The sequence below is a fragment of the Polypterus senegalus genome, chromosome 7, assembly GCF_016835505.1.
Source record: "Polypterus senegalus isolate Bchr_013 chromosome 7, ASM1683550v1, whole genome shotgun sequence".
Classification (NCBI taxonomy): Eukaryota; Metazoa; Chordata; class Cladistia; order Polypteriformes; family Polypteridae; genus Polypterus; species Polypterus senegalus.
The window spans coordinates 45,046,818-45,071,657 of NC_053160.1; the positions used below are offsets into that span (position 1 = coordinate 45,046,818).

Consider the following 24,840-nt stretch of genomic DNA (forward strand, 5'->3'; position numbering starts at 1 on the left):
TTGTCGTTCAGGGGAGCACCCTTCTTTGTTAAATTGATCAAGGGTGCTGCCCTTTCGGAGAAACGGGGTACGAACCGGCGGTAGTAGCCCGCCAACCCCAAGAAAGCCTGCACCTGTCTCATGGTATTCGGACGGGGCCATTCCAGGATATCTTTGACTTTGGAACATTGGGGTCTCACCTATCCTCGTCCCACAAGGTAGCCTAAATATTTGGCCTCCTTTAAGCCAAAAAAACATTTACGGAGGCCGGCTTTAGCCAGTGTTGCGAGGACAGCAGAGACCTGCAATAGATGCTTCTCCTAGGTGCCGGAATAGATGACGACGTCATCCAGGTAGGCGGCACTATAGGACTGGTGGGGCTTCAGCTCTCTATTCACCAGACGTTGAAATGTAGCTGGGGCCCCGTGCAGCCCAAATGGGAGGACCTTGTATTGCCAATGTCCACTAGGGGTGCTAAAGGCCGTTTTTTCTTTTGCAGATGCCGTTAAGGGAATTTGCCAATAACCCTTTCGTCATGTCAAGATTAGTCAAGTATCGAGCCACACCCAGCCACTCAAGTAGGTCGTCAACGCGGGGCATCGGGTAGGCGTCGAACTTGGAGACCTGATTCAGACGTCTAAAGTCATTACAGAACCTCCAGGAGCCGTCTGGCTTGGAAACGAGGACGATAGGACTGGACCAAGGACTATGGCTTTCCTCAATAATGTCCATATCCAACATCCGTTGCACCTCCAGTTCACTTCGCCGCGTTTTGCCTCCGCGAGTCTATAGGGCCTCTCCCGGACGATTACTCCGGGGTCCGTGACTATATCGTGCGCAATCAGCGAGGTCCGGCCCGGTGACTCACTCACTACTTCGGGGACGGCCTGGATTGCATGGGTTATCTCCTGCCGCTGTAAGGGTGTCAGCTCGTCACCAAGGTTAAGGGCAGACATGCTAGCGAATAGGGAGAGGGATCTACGAGTGTCGGGAGACTCCTCCCTGTCCTTCCAAGGTTTTAACAAATTGACATGGTAGATCCTCTCGCTCGGCCGACGATTAGGTTGTTTAACTAAATAGTCGACGAGCCCCTTTCTTTCATTAACCTCATATGGATGGCCCCTGCCAGTGAGCTAGCAATTTGGAATGGGAGGTAGGAACGAGCACCATCACTCGATCCCCAGGGCGGAACTCTTGGAGGACGGAGTTGCGGTTGCAACACCGGGCCTGCTCTGCCTGCGCATGAGTCACGTGGTCGTTTAGGAGTGGCCTGATTTTAGCTAGTCTGTTGCACAGTTGTGCCACATACTCCAATATATTGGAGGAGGGAAGGGCCTCAGCCTCCCAGCCCTCTTTTAGTATGTCTAAAAGTCCTCGGGGTTGTCGCCCGTACAATAATTCAAAAGGGGAGAAGCCCGTAGAGGCCTGGGGCACTTCCTGGTAAGCAAAAGGCACGAGCGGTAGGAGCTGGTCCCAATTCCTGCCATCGGCGTTGACTACCTTGCAGAGCATCTGTTTAAGCGTCTGATTAAAACGTTCCACCAGCCCGTCTGTTTGAGGGTGGTAGACAGACGTCTTCAGGTGCTTTATTCGCAGTAATCTGGCAACCTCCCTGAACATATCTGAGGTGAAGGGTGTACCCTGGTCCGTGAGGACTTCTTTGGGGATACCCACTCTAGAGAATAGGTTGACTAATTCCTGTGCGATATTTTTTGTGTTAGCGGAGCGCAGGGGAACCGCCTCTGGGTATCGGGTAGCGTAATCCACCATGACCAATATGTACTTATGGCATATGATAAAGATGAAAATTAAAAGGACATAAGAAATGCTACATTTCAACATTTAGATTTGATTAGACAAAGTTTATTTCTATGGCACATTTACATAAAAAGGATGTAGCTCAAAGTGCTATACAAGTCATCAAAGAAAAAAGTTTTAAGAAAATATAAACAAAAATAGATAAGAAAGGGAACGAATAAATAACAATAAGCAAACATAAATCAATATTGACTTACATAACACAGATCTACAAGTAATATATAAAGTAGAGTTCTTATTCATAAATATCTTTTTTAAGTCTCTGAAGATTAGTCTGACAACAAGGTCAGATGGCCAGGGAGGACAGAAAAAAAAACAAAAAAACTCCAGATAAACTGGAGAAAAAAAAACAAAATCTGCAGGGGTTCCAAGGCCAAAAGACCACCCAGCCCCCACTGGGAATTCTGTCTAGCATAAATGTTCTTAAGTAGTCCCAGTTGTTTTTAAGCTTCATGGTAGACGATTCGATGGTGTGGGTGGCTGACAGTTGGAGTATTCGCTCTCATGTGAACATCGCAGGCGGCCGTACAGCAATTTGATCAGGTGGTGGTGGTGGTGGCACAAAATGCCACCACAGAAAACCGGAAAAAAAAACCAGAGAAAAGTAGAGATTATTAATGATTGCAAATCCATGAATCCATGAAGAATATGATATTGCTATGCATACATATATATATATATATATTAAAAGTAGAATTAAAATACTGCTATAAGAGTGACAAATTAAAAAAGTGAGTTTTTAGAAGTATTTTAAAATGATTCACGGTGTTAGTCTGGTGTATCTGTATTGGTGAAGTATTCCAGAATTTTGATGCATAATAGGCTGCCTTACCATGTCTTTTATACTCTTGAAATAATAAGCAGAACACTATTAGAAGAACAAAGCATACAGCTGGTAATGAAAGGTAGATAAGCACTCCAATGTACAGGAAGGAGCAAGATTATATAGAGCTTTATATACCATGAATAGTATTTGAAAATCAATTCTAAAGGACACAAGTACCCATTGTAACAATGCTAAGACCAGTGAGTTGAGTTCAGAATTTCTTTTCCCGGCTAAGATTCTTGTATCCACTCAATCAGATGCAGTTCTAGCTAACTGTAACCAATTGATGCCTTTTTTAGGTAGTCCTGTTAGTAGTGCTCTACAGAAATCTATTCAACCAAAAATAAAAGTGTGAACATCTTGTAATGTTATAAGAGATCTTAATGTTATTTCAGCTGTTGCATTTACAGTACATTAGGTATGTTATTTACTTGTTTTTTATTTATTTATTCACATGCTTAATCCAATAATGTATCTCAGCGAGCTAAAGTCTGTTTTCTCTGAATTTTTGTACAAGACAGGAAGCATCCATAGATGGCATTCTTATGCACACACCTACACTCCTCATTAAGGCAAAACTTTAGTGTTACTATTCTGCCAAATACTAAGGTCTTTACAATATAGTAGGATACCAATATATCTGCAGAAAATGGCTGTGATTATAGGCAGAATATGCAGGCTCATCACAGACAGTGTCTGGTTCTAGGTTCAGCATCCCAGCCAGATTTGTCAAGCCAAAGACATAGTGATCCTACTCTGAAGTCAACTATGACTACCATGTAGAATAAGGTCTTCCAGTGAAACCTCATACAGTCTTATCCTTTGGTTCCTACACAGGGAAGGGTCACCAGTCCTTGCTGTGACAACACACCGCCAAAGATGCAGAATAAGCAACATAAAAAAGACCAGAAACTGATGACAGACCAGTTATATTTGCCTGTTTTATTAATGCTTAGCAATTGCCCTACATAAAAGTTTTTGTGATTTTAAACAACTTTTTAAAAGGTAGGTTAAATTGAAAACATTCATTATATAAAAGTAGTGTGTGTGAATTTAACCATAAGATTAAAAAATTATAATATTACAAACACACTGCAGAAAGCAAAGGCTTTCTGTACTATTTAAGTTTATGATTTTAAGGTTATAATTATCATGGATTAAAACTTTTTATCCCGACCAAAATCAAGTATTTCTAATACATGAAAGTGTACTGCATTATAAATCGATTACATTGATACAATAAAAATGTAACAAAGCACTATGAGCAAACGCATGCAAGTTATGAAGAGTCAGAGCACCTCTTCACTATTTATTGTTTGTTTTTTCTTCCTTTGTTTCTTTTGCGCCCATTCTTGCGTTTATTTCCACGCATCTTGGGAAGGTGCTGTTTTTTAGGGAAGCTATAAAAAATGGAAATGATAAAACTGATGGACGGAGTGGTATCTCCTGAAGCTTTTGACTTAAGAAACTTTTTTTTCAATCGTACCTTGACCAGTTTCCTAGTGCTTTATCAAGTCCTACAATATACAGTACGTACCTCTTTTGACCAAACTTTTCAATTTTCTCCATCACCTTTTTTGAGTTTTCATTAAGGCAAACTTTCTGTCCATTTTTTAAGATAGCACTGCCAAAATAAAATTATTGAATTTAATAGAAGATATTATGATGGAATGGACAATGTCATAAAGAAATAAAATCCATCTATCCATTTTCTGTAACAGCTTAGTTGGGTTTAGAGCCCTTGCCAACAGCATCATGAGCAGGACAGGAACAAACCCTGGATGGAGCAGCTGTTCATTGCAGGGGACACACACACAGACATGCCACACTCACTGTTGTGGAGCCATTTTAATTATACAAACAGTGGTGAAATACAATTCATGCCCAGGATTTTGGAATAGTTGCCCAACCAAGGAAATTAGTATATAGTATACTGGGACTGTTGCTTTAAAATGAGTTCAACAAAAGCACAGGAACATAGTTGGAATATTGCTAAGAGTAAATTTCACACAAACATTAAGGAGTTGGCTGGGTTTATACTTCATGTGACGCTACACATGCTCCAGCAGACGCTCCTGCTACGCAAGCATTTTTCTGTTTATACTTGCACGCGTACTTTACATAAATCTGGAGGAATCCACCAGGTGGCAGTGTGAGATATCATCACGGTGAGAACAGGTTTGGCTTCTCTGTGTTGTGAATTGACTGGAACACCCATTAAATTCCGATGACACCTTACCACAATATCTCTGAAAAGGATGTTTAATGATTACATCCATCAATCCAGGGATGTGTCCATTCCAGCAAGCATTGGGCACGAGGCAGTAACAATCCCTGGACGAGGCATCAGCTCATCGCAAGGTGAATACAAGCACACACATACACGAAACTGGAGCACACTGTTTAATCCAAGCAGGGAATACCAGCGACGTGACTCCCTGTGAGACAGCAGTACTACCGCTCCGCCACTGTGTCACCCCCATGTGTGTAATTATTAACAGTATTCATTATATAAACAAAATTAATGATTTATCTATAAAATGTAACATAAAAACTTTAATGCACTTCATCATGAAAGTGATATCAAGTATAAATCTAAGGATTCTAAATTTGCAGGAATATTATACATTTAATGTGTTCTGTGTGGTGATCTATTGCTGCTTGCCGTAGCGATTAAAAACTGGGATGACGTTTACGACGGTCTGCTTTAATGATAAAGTAAACTACGAGGTTAAAGTGGACATTTTGAGATTAAAGACGAAATTTGCATTTTAATCACAAAATACACCTTTTCACCATGTCCTTAATTTTTTTTCTCAGTGGCTCAAATTACAGCACTGTACATTATGCCGCTGTTGTGAAGTTGCAAAAAAAAAAAATGGCAAAAAAGATGGTATGCGGGACTTTTAAAATGTTTCGTGTCATTACAATCGGGAATATGCAACGCTTGAATATTAAAGCACCACGAATGCATCTGTATGTCGGCATTTTGCTTCACCACATCAAACCATTCATCAAACATCGAAGCGCGCACATCGATCCCATAGGATCTGCATAGAGCATGGATGTCAAACTCCAGTCCTGGAGGGCTGCAGTGGCTGCAGGTTTTCATTCTGACCATTTTTGACTGCTAATTAACTTCTTTTTCTTTAGTTTTAATTAACTTCACTCCGGACCCTTATTTGTCGCTTTTTCCTTAATTAGCAGCCAAACAATAATGAGACACGAAACAAGCCTCCACATGACCAGCTCACCTGAGTCCATCACACAATATGTGAAAATAAAGAAAGGTGGAGGTCTCAGTAAGGTTGATCTCCGAGGTCACCCAAACATTTTAACAGTGCTCTTAGAAAAAACAGAAAATCAACAGCTTTGGAAATGTCTGCTGTGGTAGAATGAGAGCAGCAACAAGCTATGTAATTAAATAACGAGTTTAATGAACAGCAAGAATTGGTTTCACATTAAGAAACTGGTTGGAGTTTGACGTTTCAGTTCAGCTCGTCTTCTTTTAGGAAAAGGGTTAGAATGAAAACCTGTAGACACTGTGGCTCTCCAGGCCCAGAGTTCGACACCCCTGGCATAGAAGCTTTCTGTCACATGTAAATAGTAACCAGAGACTCTGACGCCACGTTCCGACTTTTAGCACACTGTAACCCCGCGACTATTTCCTGGTACTGCAACTCGTGCATGCTTTGCGTTAATTTCTGAGGACCTGCTCAGAGGACGCATCAAATGAACACTGGGAATGCGTGGCAGCCATGATGCACGCACGTACGCGTTCCGAGCGTGAAGTATAAACAAGCCCTTAGTCTTCACACAGAGAAGAATAGACACATGGAATATGTTACTTAGTAGTGTGGTAGACAGTAGGACTTTGGGGGCCTTCAAGACTAGACTTGATGTTATTTTGGAAGAATTAAGTGGATAGGACTGGCGAGCTTTGTTGGGCTGAATGGCCTGATCTCGTCTACATCATTCAAATGTTCTAATGCGACCGTGTCACTACAACACCATGGCATGCATGACATTACATTTACATGACAAATTAATATCATAATGAACAGAAGTTTGAGACTACATTTTAGTGTTTTTTTCTTTTCCATCCATTCACTGATTCATTGAACCTGCTTAGTCTACAGTAGATCATCTTTTCTGGGCTCCAAAGCCTATCCCATCAGCATTAGGTGGAATGCATTAACTAAACTTAGATCAAGGGGCACCAGTATTAGTAATTTAATTCAAATTAAAGTAAAAACTATAACACCAGTACAAAAACTTTGCAGTAAATGCTGTTTACAAAACATTCACCCTTTTGGAAATAAAGATGTTTTGGAAAACAATATTATATTAAGTACAAAATCTGATTTGTGTCTTCTCACTGAAACTTAGTAAACTTAACACTATTCTCTTAGCCAGTGCATCACCAAATGGTTAAACATTCTTTCATAAATCAGCAAACAGTGAACAAGGAGGTGGCCTTGATATAATTCTATGTGATAAACTTCTAACCACTTCTAAAAATTTAGGTGAATTTACATCCTTTGAAGCACTCATATTAGGTATTAAAACAGATTCTGGCACAATTTTAGTTCTAGCCTACTAACCACCAGGGCCATAAAACTTAATTTGGCAGGCGTTGGTCTCATTCAGCCATAAATTAATATCATGTATTGTTGATGGGGGATTTTAATATACATACTGATGTAGAAACTGACACTTTTAGCAATTTGTGTATTTATTTGTTAAACTCAGTAGGGCTTTGCCATACTGTCAATGGCCTGACTCATGTTCATAACCACACATTAGATCTAATTATTATTTGCGATGTTCAGATTAAAAATTTAAACATCCATCCATCCATTTTCTAACCCGCTGAATCCGAATAGGGTCACGGGGGTCCGCTGGAGCCAATCCCAGCCAACACAGGGCACAAGGCAGGAGCCAATCCTGGGCAGGGTGCCAACCCACCACAGGACACACACAAACACACCCACACACCAATCACACACTAGGGCCAATTTAGAATCGCCAATCCACCTAACCTGCATGTCTTTGGATTGTGGGAGGAAACCGGAGCACCCGGAGGAAACCCACGCATACACGGGGAGAACATGCAAACTCCACGCAGGGAGGACCCGGGAAGCAAACCCGGGTCTCCTAACTGCAAGGCAAAATTCAAACATTATGCCATTAAATAAAGTTATTCCTAATCACTACCTGATTAGGTCTTGATTTTGTATTGCCCTTGCCAGTATACTTGCAGAACAGTGCAGTGTAACACTGCAACAAGTTCTGTAGACATTTTGAGAAACTCAAGCATAGTTGTGGAAAACAACTTGGATCAGATAACATCACCAAGGAGCCTCTTTGCCCGTTCATTATTCAGGGAGTGGATGTAGAGGTGGTACTCTCCTACAGATACTTGGGGGTCCACATCAATGTCAGGTTGGGCTGTTTTCATAAAACAGAGGAACTCTATAAAACAGGACAGAGAAGGCTCTTTTCTCTTAAGAGACTCTGTTCCTTTAATGCGAATAGTGACATCCTTCACGTCTTGTACAACTCTGTGATGGCACAAGTGATGTTCTATGCTGTGTAGTGCTGAGCCTATAACATTACTTTAAGATAGGCCTACTGAATCAACAAGCTAATTAAAAGGGAACGATCAGTTATGGGACACACTCTGGACCTCCTGGAGGTAGTAGTGAAGGAAAGAATTAAAACAAAACTGAGTCCCATTATGCACAATTTACAATATGTAATGGGGTGCTGTAAAAAGTCAAATTTCCCCCAGGGGACAAATAAAGTTCTGTCTATCAGTATATTTATCTATTCATTCTGTTCCTGCTGAGGTAATCTGGGCAAGAGAGGGCAGTCACATTGTCTCTCCTTTTCTACCTGCAGCTCTGAGAAGCTGCCCAGTAAGGTCATCTAATTGGCAACAGAGCCCAGAGAAGTAATAGAATATTTATAAACTGTTATTAACCCTTGGTGGTTTGAAGGTGGTTTGAACTCTTAGAGAATCCTTGGGTACCGCTGGCTTGACTTTGTGTTGATTGAGCGGTTGCTCATGGAGTCCCAAATGAGGCACATTACCTGCATTGTGACGGAGTGTCAGTTACGGCAGTACAGCCATGTGGCGCGATTCCCTGAGGGTGAACCGGCTTGCAGTTTCCTGCCTTGCATCTAAAGCTGGGATCCCCACACCACTATAGTTGCATTAAGTGAATACAATAGTTACAAAATAGATGGATAAGTTAGGCTCTAATATTTCTTACTGAAATTATACAGTATTAAGATGACCCTGTGCGGCCTTTCAAATATTAATGTGAAAGAAAACATTACGATCTCATTTGAGTTGTCTTTCTGTTTTCATCCTGGGCAGCTTACCTCAAAAATTTAAAGCAATATCTCTTTTTATGTTTGTTTCCCCATTTTCTTTTCTTGCAAGATTTTTACCCTTTCGCATTTACAATTCCCTCGATGATGCAAGACAATTTTTTTCTATATTATTTATATCTATTTTATATTGTGTCATATTTCATTTTTCTTGATACACATTTTCAGTCATGTTACACCAATTTTAACATCAAACACTGGTAACTTGGAAGTTCTCAAAAGTAATAGGCTAACAGAGAATCTTTTGAGAAAAAGGCTAGCATTGCAAAAATAAATGAAGCAAGCGGGAAATTAACAGTCATCTCTTCATTATGTCTTTATAATAATTACTTACACAATCTCAATATTGTCGCAGTACTGATTTTTTGGGTGCATGGTCACTGTATTTATTTGGTGTAACCTGATGTTGTTCCACTTCTTTCCATAACAAATACATCTCAGCCTGCTGCCTGGCATCAACCCTGTAAAGAAGAACATTGGAACATTAGAACACTCTAGACCAGGTGTGCCCACACTTAGTATATATATATATATATATATATATATCTATACTAATAAAAGGCAAAGCCCTCACTGACTGACTGACTCACTCACTCACTCACTGACTCACTTATCACTAATTCTCCAACTTCCCGTGTAGGTAGAAGGCTGAAATTTGGCAAGCCCATTCCTTACAGGTTACTTACAAAAGTTAAGCAGGTTTCATTTTGAAATTCTATGCGTAATGGTCATAATTGAATCCTACTTACGTACATATATATGTCGTCCCCCATCACCACACCTTCCACGTAGTTGGCTGCCTGCTTATATTGCCTCCCCCATCCCCATGCCTCCCACGTAATTGACTGCCTGCCCATATAAGGCCGTTCGTCGCTCCGGTCTCTTCATTCCCTTCTTTGCTTCGCCACAGTATTCACATCTCCCTGCCGATAACTGCAGCCTTTTTATTTAATCCACAGCTTCTCTGCTGTTTTATTGTTCTTTTATTACGATTATAGTTATTGTGTAGGTATTTTAGACTTAGTTTACTGTTCAGGTACCTATTTCCTTGCGGCATTGCGTTCCCCCATCACCACGCCTCCCACGTAGTTGGCTGCCTGCCTATGTTGCATCCCCCATCCCCACGCCTCCCATGTAATTGACTGCCTGTCCATATAAGGCCATCCTTTGCTCCGGTCTTTTCATTCCCTTCCTTGGTTCACCATGGTGTTCGTGTCTCCCTGCTGATAAATGCAGCCTTTTTTGTTTAATCCACGGCTTCTCTGCTGTTTTATTGTTCGTTTATTACGATTATAGTTATTGTGTAGGTATTTTAGACTTAGTTTACTATTCAGGTACCCATTCCTTTATCATTCCAACCGTACCCACATTAACATGTCTATCAAGGTGATCACCATCGATCAAAGAACTGTCACTTACCGAGTGGTTTCCATGCCCGAAGATGCCGCCTACCTTTTCCATTCTCTGTGTTACATATTGCACGGCCATATCAGGCTCACTCTTGATATCCGGAGGAACATTGTGTCTTATGTATTGAATGACAGGGACAGGTTCAAGGTGTGGACTGATGACGGTACAGGAGATAATTATACTACACAGGGGCACTATAAGAGTGAAATGCTTAAGCCCTTCACCTATGCTTCTGCATGTGAGTTGATGGCTGCCGCTGAATTGTTCGGTTGTTGCTTTCAAGTGTACCGAAATGGCCAAATATTTTACACCTTTGGAGAACCACCAATGGCTCTTAAACATCTTAGATTCACAACTGACGATTTGAGTAGTGGACACTTTGATGTTTATGAATGTTTCAACTCTCAAAAGCTGGATGTGAAGTTATCGATGAAGCCGGTTGTATGCTCACAACGCTTGACAGATGCCGAATGTCACTTCAACACAAGTCTTCCAAATACTAACGTAATTGAAACAAACCATAAAACTCAAATCGATTATGACAGCAGCAATCCAAGCTGTGAGAAAACAGTAAAAAGGAGGTGTGTCAGACATCGTGGTACATTTTCTGATGCAGCTAGACGGAAACAACTTCGTGACGCTGCCGCCAAATACTCGCAGAAAAATCCACAAGTTAATAGACACGCTGTCGCTAAATACTTGCAGGCAGATCTACAAGTTCATAGAAGTGCTGTCGCTAAATACTCACAGAAAAATCCACAAGTTAATAGACATGCTGTCGCTAAATACTCGCAGGCAAATCTACAACTTAATAGAGACACTGTTGCTAAATACTCGCAGGCAATTCCACAAGTTCATAGACACGCTGCCACTAAATATTCGCAGGCAAATCCACAAGTTAATACCAGGAATGCCTGTTAAACATCTTAGATTCACGAGTAGCGATTTGGGTAGTGAACACTTCGATGAATGAAACCTGTTATCTTTACAATGGTTGACAAACACGGAATGTAACTTGAACACAACACGTCCTCCAAATACGAACCTGATTGAAAGAAATAATGATAATCAAATCCTTGATGAAAGCAACACTCATAACAGTGACAAAACAATTACATTGACAATCATGTTACGTTATTTTTAAAATGTTTCCTTTTCGTTTTCATAACTTCTTTAACACACTACTTCTCCACTGCGAATCGCGGGTATTTTGCTAGTATATATATATATATATATATATATATATATATATATATATATATATATATATATAATATACTGAATATACTTTATACATGAAATGCATGTTGTCATACCTTGCATAACTGAATAACCTTTATGGCACAATAAAAATTCAATACATTTATGGTCACTACAGTATTTGGATTTAACAATCGTCATGTGGGAAAAGGCTGACTCGCATAAATAAGTAGAGCCGAATAATGCAGTCAAGGAGCTTTTGAATTCAGCCGAGTGAAAAATGACGGATGTCCGATTAACGGCGATTTTAGTTCCCTCGCTTTTCTCTTTGACAGATCTCTTTTTGGAAGGACGTCAGTTTTGTAGTTTTTATGAACAGTTCGAATGTGTCTTTCCACATTATCCTTCTTTGGAATAGCAATGATAGATTGACAGATCAGACAAACGCACTTCGATTGTGACATTGTGAGAAAAAATCCTCTTCCAATTCTAAATCCAGCCCATACCCTCCCCAAACATTTTTTTTTTTAATCCCTTCTTTAGTCGATATAAATTAGAAGGCTAACTAGATCACAGCCGGAGTTTTGCAGTAGCTCGCGCATTTGATCATGCGTGCGGGATGATCAGCGTGTTAGAATAAAAGAGATGTCAGACTGGCCGCCCTGTATGTCAATCAAGTGGCAAATGCCATAGGGAGGATATATGATAGACTAATGTTTAAAAAAAGTTTTTTTTGAATGCAATGCGATCTACCTGCACTACCTTTGCAATCTACTGGTCAATCATTATCGACGCATTGGGCACCCCTGCTCTAGACGAGAACAGGCCATTCAGCCCAACAAAGCTCACCAGTCCTATTCACTTATTTCTTCCAAAAAACATCAAGTCAAGTTTTGAAAGCCCCTAAAGTCTTACTGTCTACCATACTACTTGGTAGCTTATTCCAAGTGTCTATTGTTCTTTGTGTAAAGAAAAACTTCCCAATGTTTGAGTGAAATTTACCCTTAACAAGTTTCCAACTGTGTCCCCTTGTTCTTGATGAACTCATTTTAAAATAACAGTCTCGATCCACTGTACTATTTCCCTTCATAATTTTAAACACTTCAATCATGTCACCTCTTAATCTTTCTTTTGCTTAAACTGTATAGGCTCAGCTCTTTTAATCTTTCCACATAACTCAACTCCTGTAGCCCTGGAATCAGCCTAGTCACTCTTCTCTGGACCTTTTCTAGTGCTGCTATGTCCTTTTTGTAACCTGGAGACCAAAATTGCGCACAGCACTCCAGATGAGGCCTCACCTGTGCATTATATAGTTTGAGCATAACCTCCTTGGACTTGTACTCCACACATTAAGGCACTATATAACCTAACATTCTGTTTGCCTTCTTAATGGCTTCTGAACACTGTTGGGAAGTTGATAGTTCAGAGTCCACTACAATTTCTAAATCCTTCTCATAAGGTGTACTCTCGATTTTCCGACCGCCCATTGTGTATTCAGACCTAACATTTTTACTTCCTATGTGTAATACTTTACATTTACTGATATTAAATTTCATCTGCCACAAATCAGCCCAAGCCTGTATGCTATCCAAGTCCTTCTGTAATGATATAACGGGTTCCAAATTATCTGCTAATCCACCTATCTTGGCATCATTTGCAAACTTAACCAGCTTGTTACTTATATTCCTATCTAAATCATTTATATATACAGTATTAAAAATAGCAGTGGCCCTAGCACTGATCCCTGTGGAACACCACTCTTAACATCGGCCGATTCTGGTAAGGTTCCTCGCACCATCAACCTCTGCTTCCTGTGTCTGAGCCAATTCTGCACCCATCTAAAAGCATCACTCTGAACTCCTACTTCTTTTAATTTGATGCCCAACCTCTCATGTGGCACCTTATCAAATGCTTTCTGAAAGTCCAGATAAATAATATCATGTGCTCCACTTTTGATCGTATCCTTTTGTTGCCTCCTCATAGAATTCCAGCATGTTAGTAAAACACGACCTCCCTCTTCTGAACCCATGCTGACTGTTCAGATAACTCCTGTCCTTGCCATGTGTTGCCCAAACTTATCCTTGATAATTTGTTCCATTAATTTTCCTGTGATGCATGTTAAGCTAATAAGTAAAGTACAAAACATTGTCAATCTGTTATTTAAGAAATCTGTACCTTGTATGTGGCATTATTTAATACACAGGGGTGGGCAAAAGTAGGTTTTCAGTTATGAGTATGCAAAACATCCATCCATCCATTTTCTAACCCGCTGAATCCGAACACAGGGTCATGGGGGTCTGCTGGAGCCAATCCCAGCCAACACAGAGCACAAGGCAGGAACCAATCCTGGGCAGGGTGCCAACCCATCGCAGGACACACACAAACACACCCACACACCAAGCACACACTAAGGCCAATTCAGAATCTCCAATCCACTTAACCTGCATGTCTTTGGACTGTGGGAGGAAACCGGAGTGCCCGGAGGAAACCCACGCAGACACGGGGAGAACATGCAAACTCCACGCAGGGAGGACCCGGGTCTCCTAACTGCAAGGCAGCAGCGCAGCACTTACAGCCGCCCGTATGCAAAACACAGTTTTTTTATTACTGTATTATTATTATTTCTCTTCTTATTTGTCTTTTTCTTATTATTTTTATTAAATTGTGATTGAGTGTAGCAAGTAGGCTACAAGAATGTGTAAATAATGAAGGCCAGCAATTTGAGCACTGTACCCAAGTGCACTGTGCCAATGTGACATTCTTTTGAGTTAATAAAGTTAATAAAGCTGTAAAGTTGTTGCAATAATCATAACCTGCATTGTCTTTTTCTATACAAAAGAACTGTAATCCTAATTTTGATTACCCCTGTATTTATTGTATGTATTTTTTGGTTGATTTTAATTAGTGCTATTAATTTTAGCATAATTTTGTAAATGTCTCAGCATCTATTATGAATAGGTTCTTTATTTAATTTTTTCTCGTGTTTCTCTTCATCTTTTCATGAGTCTAAGCAACTGTTTTGGGGTTTCCTAATCCCCTGATTCTGAATCTAACATCGATTTTGTGATCAGAGACTTATTTTTGGTGTTGTTAATTTATTTGTGCCGTTTTCACTATAATTTTGGTTCTTTACACTGTGGCCAGTTTTGTCATTCCTTCATTAGGACAGTTCTATGTTTTCAGAGGGCATTTCCTCAAAAATCATGAGACGTCCGTGACGATGAGACGGGTTAAAAAGTCGACATTCCGGGCATTTCCTTTTCCAACTTTGTGGATTCAAAACACCATTTGCCGAACATTTCTGTTCTTCTTAAACCTTGTTTTCTAAAAGCTTTTTCTGGTTTTCCAATTGTGCTTCAGTTCAGTCTTGTTATGGTTGCCAATAGTGGAAACACTGCATTTTAAAGAAATAAAGGACCAGAAGATGAAATGCTGCTGAACAAATGGGCCAAGGAAATCAATAAATCAAGACTTCCAAGCCAAAATACTTAGCAAAAACTACAGATAAAATATAAAAGCAAAAAAAAAAAAGACAGAGAAACAGAAACACTAAATCATCAAGAATGCTTAGACCAGGGGTGCCCAATGCGTCGATCGCGATCGATCGGTAGATCGAAGGTAGTGCAGGTAGATCGCATTGCATTAAAAAAAACGTTTTTTTTAAACGTTAGTCTATCATATATCCTCCCTATGGCATTTGCCACTTGATTGACATACAGGGCGGCCAGTCTGAGATCTCTTCTCTTCTAACACACTGGTCATCCCGCACGCACGATCAAACGTGAGCTACTGCAAAACTCCGACTGTGATCTAGTTAGCCTTCCAATTTATATCGACTAAAGAAGGGATTTAAAAAATGTTTGGGGAGGTTATGGGCTGGATGTGGAACTGGAAGAGGATTTTTTCTCTCACAATGTCACAATCGAAGTGCGTGTGTCTGATCTGTCAATCTATCATTGCTATTCCAAAGAAGGAAAATGTGGAAAGGCACTTTCGAACTGTTCATAAAAACTACGAAACTGACGTCCTTCCAAAAAGCGATTTGAGAAAAAGAGAAAGGAGAGGGAACTAAAACCGTCATTTTTCACTCGGCTGAATTCAAAAGCTCTTTGACTGCATTACTACTTATTTATGCGAGTCAGCCTTTTCCTACATGAAGAATATTAAATCCAAATACTGTAGTGACCATACATGTATTGAACTGTTATTGCGCCATAAAGGTTATTCAGTTATGCGAGGTACGACAACATACATTTTATGTATAAAGTATACTCAGTATATATAGCATTTTTAATGTAGGTAGATCATTTTGACCTGGCCATTTTAGAAGTAGCTCTCAAGCCGAAAAAGTGTGGGCACCCCTGGCTTAGACAGTTTGTTTGTATCCACAATTTTGTCCAACCAATTTATGCACGATGCTGACCAGTTGGTGACATTATGGCTGGTTGTCCTCGCATAATAATGCAGTAGCCACAATAAACAAATGAACTACAAAATGGTAACACAAAAAATAGTATCACATGAAAGTCTAATAATTCTGATTTATTCAGAATAAAACCGAACTATAAATGAATGGAAGACATGGCTTCTGGGGAATAAAAAAATCAAAATGTATATGAAAACACCTGAATAGGAACAAATAGTAACTTATAAAAAATTTTAAAACAGACCAAATAATAAAAAAGACCAACAGCAGCACTGTGGGTGACATCATCACATTGCCATTATAAAAGATGGCAATGCACATTCAATGGTATCCTAACTTTCTAAGCAAGGAGAATTCACAGCTAAATTTTGCAATGTTTTCAGTGAGCTAGGGAAAGGCCATTAGACTTTTAAAACTGATGAATTACAATATTGATTTTCATGCTCATTTTCTTTTGTCTTCTTGGTAAATGGCCCCACTTGCCTTCCACCTGCTCTTTTCTTTCCTTTCACAGTAATAACATGCATTTATTAGTGAAATAACTTCATAATATCCTTCGGATTCTGTAATATAACACCATAAATATATAACAGTATTCTGACAGTGTTATTTAATGCAAACAGATCAGTTGGCAGTAAAGGAAGTTGTAGTTCAAAATTTCCCAAAAACCTTCTTAGTAAAAACTGGACTTAGACAACATTGCCTCTTGTCTCCATTTCTATTCATGCTAGTTATTAACTGGATCATGAAAACAAACTGTACAAATAATCGTAATGAAATGGAGTGGATGCCATTGGATCCAACTTTAAGATCTAGATTTATCTGATGACTTAGCTCTGCTCTCCATGACTATCAAAAATGTAATGTAAAGAAATCAAGTTAGCAAACAAAACAGTACAAGAAGGCCTTTAAGTAAAAAGAGTCAAAACTTAAAAATAAACATAATGAATAATACACCCATCACCCTTGACAGTACAAATGGTTACATAACTGAGTAGTTCTATTGACCGTCAAGATGGCACTGACAGCAAATGTATCACATAGATAAAGCCCAGGTTACATGCATCCCAGTGAAAAAGATACAGAATTGTATGTTAGTATCCATCCAAACCAAGGTCAAATGTGCAATGCAAATGCAAAATTGTTCTCTCATACAGAACTAAAACCTAGAAATGCATGAAAACCTGCCTCAACAATTTACAAACATTTGCCAAAGATTCCCTCATCATAATGCTTCAGATTAGCATGCTAAACATATGTTACCTTGAAGCAACAAATAAAACAATATAGAGATCACAAAATATAAGATGGAACTGGATAGAAGATGTGTTAAGAAAATTAGCAACTAACATCAGCATTAAGTTGGAACCCTCAAGAAAGGCATTAGAGAGGCAAGCCAAGAAATACCTGGCAATGTGATATGGAGGCCAGAATGGGGAAAACTTGGAGAGAGACTGGGAGAACTGTGTAGGACAAAACAATTTGGATGGCAACTGCTGGTGGCCTATGCTTCACTAGGACCGCAAGCGATGATGATAAAATGTGAATGGAACTTAGGTGGACTGTATCTGGATTCTTGTCCCAGACAATAATGGTGAATAACCTGTATCAAATAAATAAATAAATAAAGTGTGGTCACAAATAATATGAATTGGGTGCCTTTTTTTCTTTGATGACTAGAAGCTATCCAGGGAGGACACTTCACATGGAGTAGAAGTGACAAAAGTCTGTTACTTCTTGTGTACACTCAATCATTCCCAATAAAAGTCACGTCCAAAGAAGACATTCATAACAAAAGGCCATCAAAAAAATGATTAACTAGAGGAAGATGGTACTTAAAGGCTTATACAATGAAAAGTGCAAAGGGTGAAAGCAGAGCTGCTGCTAAGGAAGGTCAATCAGCACTCAGAGGAAACATTTGGAACATGGAACTCGAAAGGTATGTGTAGGGTCATGAAGTTTTACTTGAATGACACTTTCTCAGAAACATTATAAAAAAATTGAGCTAGAAAATGCAAATTAAGCTGAAAAGGTTTTAAAATGGATAAGATATGAACAAATGCAGCGCATTCATTATTTTTCTCCAGCTACAGGTGCATGTGATCCTGATTATTTTGTTTTTTTATTTAATTTGATAACTATTGTGATTGTCTCTTTATAGGTCTTTGCTATTCTTCCTTTTTTTGTTGGTGTGCTATGGCAACTGACACTAATTTGCTTGAAAGGCCCAAAAAAGACTACTTAATAACGGCACCAGGATACAAAATGAAAAAAAGAAAAAGATTAAAGAGGGCTAAACAGTAAATCAAAGCAGAAAATGCAAATGAAGAACAGCTGCAAAACTAAGGAAGAAAAAAGCAAAAAAAAATCACAAAGGTGGCATATACAAATTTACAGATGATGCGAAAATAGTTGACAGTATACCTGCTGCATTTCTGCCATTTTGAAAAATACTAGTATAAAATCACATTCCATTTTAAGTGCACCAAGTACAACAGCTTACATGTGTCCACAATGTCGTGAAGTGGCCTGAGTTCAGAAAAGCTCAGCTGTAAAAACAGTTCCAAGGTTGCAGACTAGAGGAGAGAAACACAATCTAGAGACAAAATGGGCAGAGACAAATCTTAATAAAATTAAAGGTTTATTTTAACCAAAAGCCTGACGCTAGGCCCAAAGCTCTGAAGAGCACAAGGAGATGCCTGAAATGGCAAGGCGATACACAGTAAACAAAGTCCCAATGTAGAATCCAAAAATTGTGGTCAAAAACGGAGCAGACGTCCAAAAAATATCAATAAGCATGGCAACAAAAACAGAATCCATGAGACGTAGTCAAAAGCAGAGCACAGGGTCGAAATATCAGAAAACACAAAGCAAAGCAATAGCACACAAACTCGCCAAAAATACACTCCACTCCCAGTGCATTCAATGAGCTGCCAGGAACTATGAGAGGCCCTCCCTTAAACAGGGTGGAGGGTCATTTCTGGTGGTGACTGGCAGGTGGTCCCGCCCCTTGGGGAAACCACCCACAAAACACAAGGGACACTACGTAGGCCACGCCCCTTTCCCAACACACACTCACACAGAAAAAGGTACATTATAAGTAAAAGAAACATTAATGCAAATAAATAATAAAAAATCAAACAATACAGACATGAAATACAACTGTGAACTCTGGCCATGGGGAAAATACAGGCAGGAACATGATGCATATGAAGTTGGAGCAATCCGGAAAGTTGTTGTGAGAACAACATGGCAGGAGCAATGAAACAAATACAGAAGGTAGTTATGAAAATTTTGTATGGAGCCCCAGAACAAGTCACTTCTAGATCACCAATAAGGTACTAGAGGACAACAGTCAGCATGCTTGAAGTCCACTGTGCCATTAGGTGTCTCAGTATGATGTTCAAGTGTATAGAGAAGTGCCCTAGCTATATCTTGCAAAGCTGGGATCAAGAAATGCAGGGCCACTTGGAAGACTTCTACCAGAATGAACGCAGAAGCTCCCTTAGTCTTTTCTGAACCCAGAAGCACTTAAAGGAAGTGATTTAAAATGGCCTTATGACCACATGAACTTAGAATCAGGAGGAGAGTGTGCAAGAGTTCACCTGGAAAAAAGAAGTTCCATGAAGGAAGAATGGTGGAAGGAGTAGACGGGGGAGAAATGTAAGAGGTTTCATTCTGCTTATTCTGTTTGTTTTCTTGCTTGCAACAAAAGCCCTCTTCTGTACTATATTTATTTTAGTTTCGGTGGATTTTTTTTTTTTTGGTTCAGGGGACTGAGAGAACACCCCTTCCCTTCTCCCCACAAGAGATATTATATGTATAAAACCTACAATTGTGCAGTATATAAATTTAAAAACATACTACTGTATATACATGCACATCCTGAGCTCAAATCCTGTGTCCAGTTGTTGTCTTTGTGGAGTTTGCCAGTTCTCCCCGAGTCTGCCTCGATTTTCCCGGTGGTATTTTGATTTGTACCCTATTATGTCTCGACTGCGTTTGGTGGTCCTTATTGGACCTGTACCACGTCCAGCCTTGTGTCCAGTGCTGCTGGGGTAGACGTTAGCACTGAATTAGATTAAGATGGTCTGAGAATGTATGACGTTTCACATCACTGCAAATTAGTATGAACTAATTGATGTGTGCAGTTTCCTATTTCGTACGTTCGTTTAATAGGGGACGTATCCTAAACAAAATTAAATTTGTCCAGTGAGAAGAAACATTAAAAGAAATGGGAAAACTCAGTCTTAACTCTGCCAATGTTTAACTGTAGGAGCGAAAGAAAACAGAGTAAGAGTTCTGCCATCGTAATAATATTGTGTCCAAATAGCACTTGGTAAACACATCGGCTCGTTTACACTTGGATTCTTCGACCGTTAGTCGAGCGGTGTCAGTTAAATTCACACTCCACGGTGTACTTTTACTTTCAGGTTCACACAACAAATACACTTCGCGAACTGTGGAAGTTAAGACTGTTAAATGAAAATGCTTCACTACGATTGTTGTGCATTTATTTCATTGTTGAAAATGTGTAAACCGTTTTATTATATATACAGTTTATTATTGTATGAAAAATTAGCTTCGTCCGATACAAAATTATCGTTTTCGTCTTTCACCATTTATTAATTCCAATATCCTCTAAATCCGTTTACTTATAGGCGGTCAAAAATTATATTCCCAAAAGTACTAAAAATGAATTTTCTTAGTAATATCATTTAATATATAATCATCCTAGATATGTCTAAAACAAAACATTAAAGAGTAGATCATTCACAGTTGCCTCTGTATAAAATATGCTGGTGACAAGCTATTCAGTATACCATCTAGTTAAATTTAGGGGCAATGACCCGAGTCACCACAAGTAAACGATACTGATAATGCAGTCTTGGAGTACAGCAACTAACTACTGCACTACGTGTTGTATTGGGTATAAACATATGTGTCAAGTAAAATTAATGTAAACTCCGTCTCGCTTACTTACATCAACACGCATTTCACCATTCGGTTTCTGTCTGCGGTATGCCTTTTAAAGGCGACGTGACCGTGCGCATATTACATATATTTGGAATATCAATCGTAATTTTACATGACTTTTACTTATTTGGCTGACTTACAACATTTGAGGTACAATCGGTTACATTTCGTGTGTGTTTCCAGATGGGGCACAGGCAGGTGAACTGACTTACTTAAAGTGACACACAGTGTGACACCCAGTGTCAGTAGCGGGATTTGAAACCACAACCTCGGTGTTTGCAAAGCCTTAACTACTACGCAACACACATACGGATTTACTCTTTAGTCATTTAATATTCTGCAGATATAAACTTCCGTAAATCGATATCTAATCAACCCTTGTCTTTTATAATTTTAGTCATGACTATTTTGAATCACCATTTACCATACAAGGGAAATTCATATCCAGTTTTAGCATTAGTTTAGAACTCCGGTTGTGAATCGAAAACAACTAAATTAACGTCCGATATAATCGCGTGGTTTTACTTTTTATTACATATTCTATTTACCCTTTCATATAAATTAACAGTTTTCAAAACAATGTTGTCACGTTACAGCAGCATAAACTATATATAATTTACGTTAATGTTTCAAAGAAGATAAGGTATTTGATTATAAAGGATAACGATTTGCGTTTTCTTATTTAAGTTAGTTCCTGTATTTTATAAAAAATGCGAAATTATTGTCTTAAATAGCTCCTTTCAGGTAGCACATCACCAGTTGTCGCTTTATTGCTAAACAGTTACTGGATTTCGAGCTATTATCGTTTAAGTATTTAACGTTTTCGGATTACTGAGGTATGCCATTAAAAAGCAGAGATTTACTTACCTTCACTATCTGCGATGCAGACAGTAAGAACTGCAACTGCTGCCAGCCAAACATGCATTTTACTTATGCTAAGTGTCAGCTTCGTCAGACCTTCAAATAGCACAAGAACTTTCGGTTTTATATTGGAAAACGTTTGGGATGGACGGAAACTTGGCAATGCCTAAGCCAAATTCCCCTAACATCGAAACCTGATTTTAAAGTTCGATTGTTTAAAACATAATTTGGCGATAATACGAGTTGAAATGCCTGTTTCTCACACGTGTATTTTAGAGGCGGATGTAAACACATTGACTTGAATAAATGAATGAATGATTGCAAGAAACTCACGTGTTTTAAATGTTCTCCCTTCTCGGAAACTCCCATCTCTCTCACCATAATCAGATTCTGGGAGTGCAATGCTACACGGCTAGGTAGGATTCCCGAACCGACTGCCGTCTCGGAGTTTCCGAGGGGTCTTGCTTCCCTCACATGTTTCACAGAAATGCCAGGTGGGTGAACTGGACAAGTAAAAGTTAATTAATGTCCACCTTATGCTGGACTGGCGTCCCGACCAAGTTGACTGCTGCTAAAAGCTCCAATGCACTGCGTCCCAGTTATTAATTCCCAATTCGCCCTTCAGACAGCTGTTGGCTTTAGTTTTAAAACTGTTAGGGAAATATGTTATCTTCGCTGTGTCCATGGCCGGAGAAGAAAGACTACATAATTCTGCAGATTAAGAAAACGGATTGCCTCACCATATTATCATGTTTTAGTTTTCGGGTGCAAATGTGACGTGTCGCAGTCGGTATAATTATTCCATCAAAAGAGCAGACCTCTAACTTCGAGTCGTGGTATTGGGCTAAATTCACTCCTCTGGTAAGGAACCGATACTTCAGCATGGCATTAAGGGTGCCGATTAACACGGCGCCGTATTCGCTGAGGTCTGGTCACCTCGTGCACAAACATCTTTACATTGTGTGAAAGAGCCTGTTTGTTTCTCAAATCTCACGCAAAATGAATGAATGAATTAGAATGAAAATGAATGAAATTTAATGTAATTTTCATGTACAAAATTCACGTATTGCTTCCCAGCAGTATTGTGGATGTGTAGGTAAGTCGCTAAATTGGTCCGAGTGTTCTGATCACTGAGTCGGTGTTCCGCTGCACCTAAATCTGATGGTTTGGTAGATTGATGGATCGGTGCGGATTATAAAGCTACAGATTGCATTAAACAAACTTTCACCTAAATATGAATATAATTATGAATAATACATTATAGTATGGTGGTAGCGCTGCTGCCTCACAGTTGGGAGAACCCGGGTTCGCTTCCCCGGTCCTCCCAGCGTGGAGTTTGCATGTTTTCTCCATGTGTGCGTGGGTTTCCGCCGGGTGCTCCGGTTTCCTCCCACAGTCCACAGACATTCAGGTTAGGCTCATGGCGATTCTAAATTGTCCCTAGTGTGTGTGTGCCCTGTGGTAGGATGGCGCCCTGCCCGGGGTTTGTTTCCTACCTTGCGCCCTGTGTTGGGTGGGATTGGCTCCAGCAGACCACCGTGACCCTGTGTTCGGATTCAACGGGTTGGAAAATGGATGGATGGTATACATTTTGCTCTAATTTCGTAATATAAAGGTGATGCTCTGTCGTGTTTAGATACTTCGACACTCTTTCTCTGCTAGAAATGTAAAAGCATTTTTGACACTTAGGCTGGGTTGGTGCAGACGAACCTTAAAAAAAGCGGTATTTTTTAGTTTCAGTTGTACTGCTTCATATTTACATCACATCCCTTGTCAAATGCGGTAAATCTTTTTTTAATATAAATTTGAATGTAGTGAGAAGTGAAGCAAAATTACACCTTTTATTGGCTAACTAAAAATACTACTATATGCAAGCATATTGTAATCTTTTAGTTAGCCAATAAAAGGTGTCATTTTGCTTAACTTCTCACTACATCCATATTGGCTAATACGGTACAACACCCTAGTACGGGGGTGGCGAACTCCAGGCCTGGAGTGCCACAGTGGCTACAGGTTTTCATTCTAACTTTTCCTAATCAGTGACTAGTTTTCACTGCTAATTAACTTTTTCCCCATCACTTTAATAGCCCTGTTAGAAGAGTTCAGCCCTCTGAATTGATTCCTTTCTTCATTAAATGGCAGCCAAGCAGAAATGAGATATGAAACAAGCTAACAGATGACCAGCTAAACTGGGGCTTCAAACTCCAACCAATTTCACTCCAATCACTTTCTTAACGAGAAGCCAATTCTTGCTGTTAATTAAATCCGTTATTTTATTCCATGGCTTGTTGCTGCTCTCATTCTGCCACAGCACACATTTCAAAAACTGTTGTTTTTCTGTTCTTTCTAAGAGCACCATCAAAATGTTTTGGTGACCTGAGAGATCAACCTTACCAAGACCATCACCTCTCTTTAATTTCAGATATTGTGTAATGGGCACATGGTAAGCTGGTGGTCATGTGGTGGCTTGTTTTGGGTCTCATTATTGTTTGGCTGCTAATTAAAGAAAAAGAAACAACTATGGGGCCTGAGTCAAGTTAATTAAAAGAAGTAATCAGCAGCAAAAACTTTTCACTAATTAAGAAGATGGTAAGAATGAAAACCTGCAGCCACTGCGGCACTCTAAGCCTGGAGTTCACCACCCCTGCCCTACATATAAAGTCTCACTTACAATAACTGATTAAAAAATTTTCAGTTTCAAAAAACTACATAGATTCCGTTAAAGATATTTAAATGACAGAACATGTTTTATTAAGTTTGTCTACGTTCTGCAATTGTGACAAAATAATCACTTTATTCTAACAAATTAGAAAATGTGCGCGTAGTGTAACATTCAGGTGCGATATAGTTAACTGATTGGAAAGTCTGAGCATTTTCTGTTATTTATTTGCTCACAGAGTCACAATTTTGTTTTTTTAAATATTTTGTCACAGTGTAACGTGTG

At 39.4% G+C, this 24,840-nt stretch overlaps 1 protein-coding gene across 1 annotated transcript; it reads right to left on the reverse strand.

Moving 5' to 3' along the window:
* Positions 1–2,382: 2,382 nt before the first annotated feature.
* On the reverse strand, positions 2,383–22,188 carry LOC120532510 (C-X-C motif chemokine 11-1). The gene is made up of 4 exons (XM_039758549.1): positions 21,903–22,188; positions 9,357–9,483; positions 4,161–4,247; positions 2,383–4,023 (listed from the first exon to the last, which is right to left on the reverse strand). The coding sequence occupies exons 1-4, from the start codon at positions 21,958–21,960 to the stop codon at positions 3,933–3,935; spliced, it is 363 nt and encodes a 120-aa protein (XP_039614483.1). The 5' UTR covers positions 21,961–22,188; the 3' UTR covers positions 2,383–3,932.
* Positions 22,189–24,840: the final 2,652 nt, after the last annotated feature.

Excerpts from the sequence above, each read along its gene's own strand:
- LOC120532510 (XM_039758549.1), bottom strand. The coding sequence starts at position 21,960 with ATGCATGTTTGGCTGGCAGCAGTTGCAGTTCTTACTGTCTGCATCGCA. Across the intron at positions 9,484-21,902 it reads CTGCATCGCAGATAGTGAAG|GGTTGATGCCAGGCAGCAGG; the intron begins GTAAGTAAATCT and ends TCTTCTTTACAG. Across the intron at positions 4,248-9,356 it reads TGCGACAATATTGAGATTGT|TGCTATCTTAAAAAATGGAC; the intron begins GTAAGTAATTAT and ends TTATTTTGGCAG.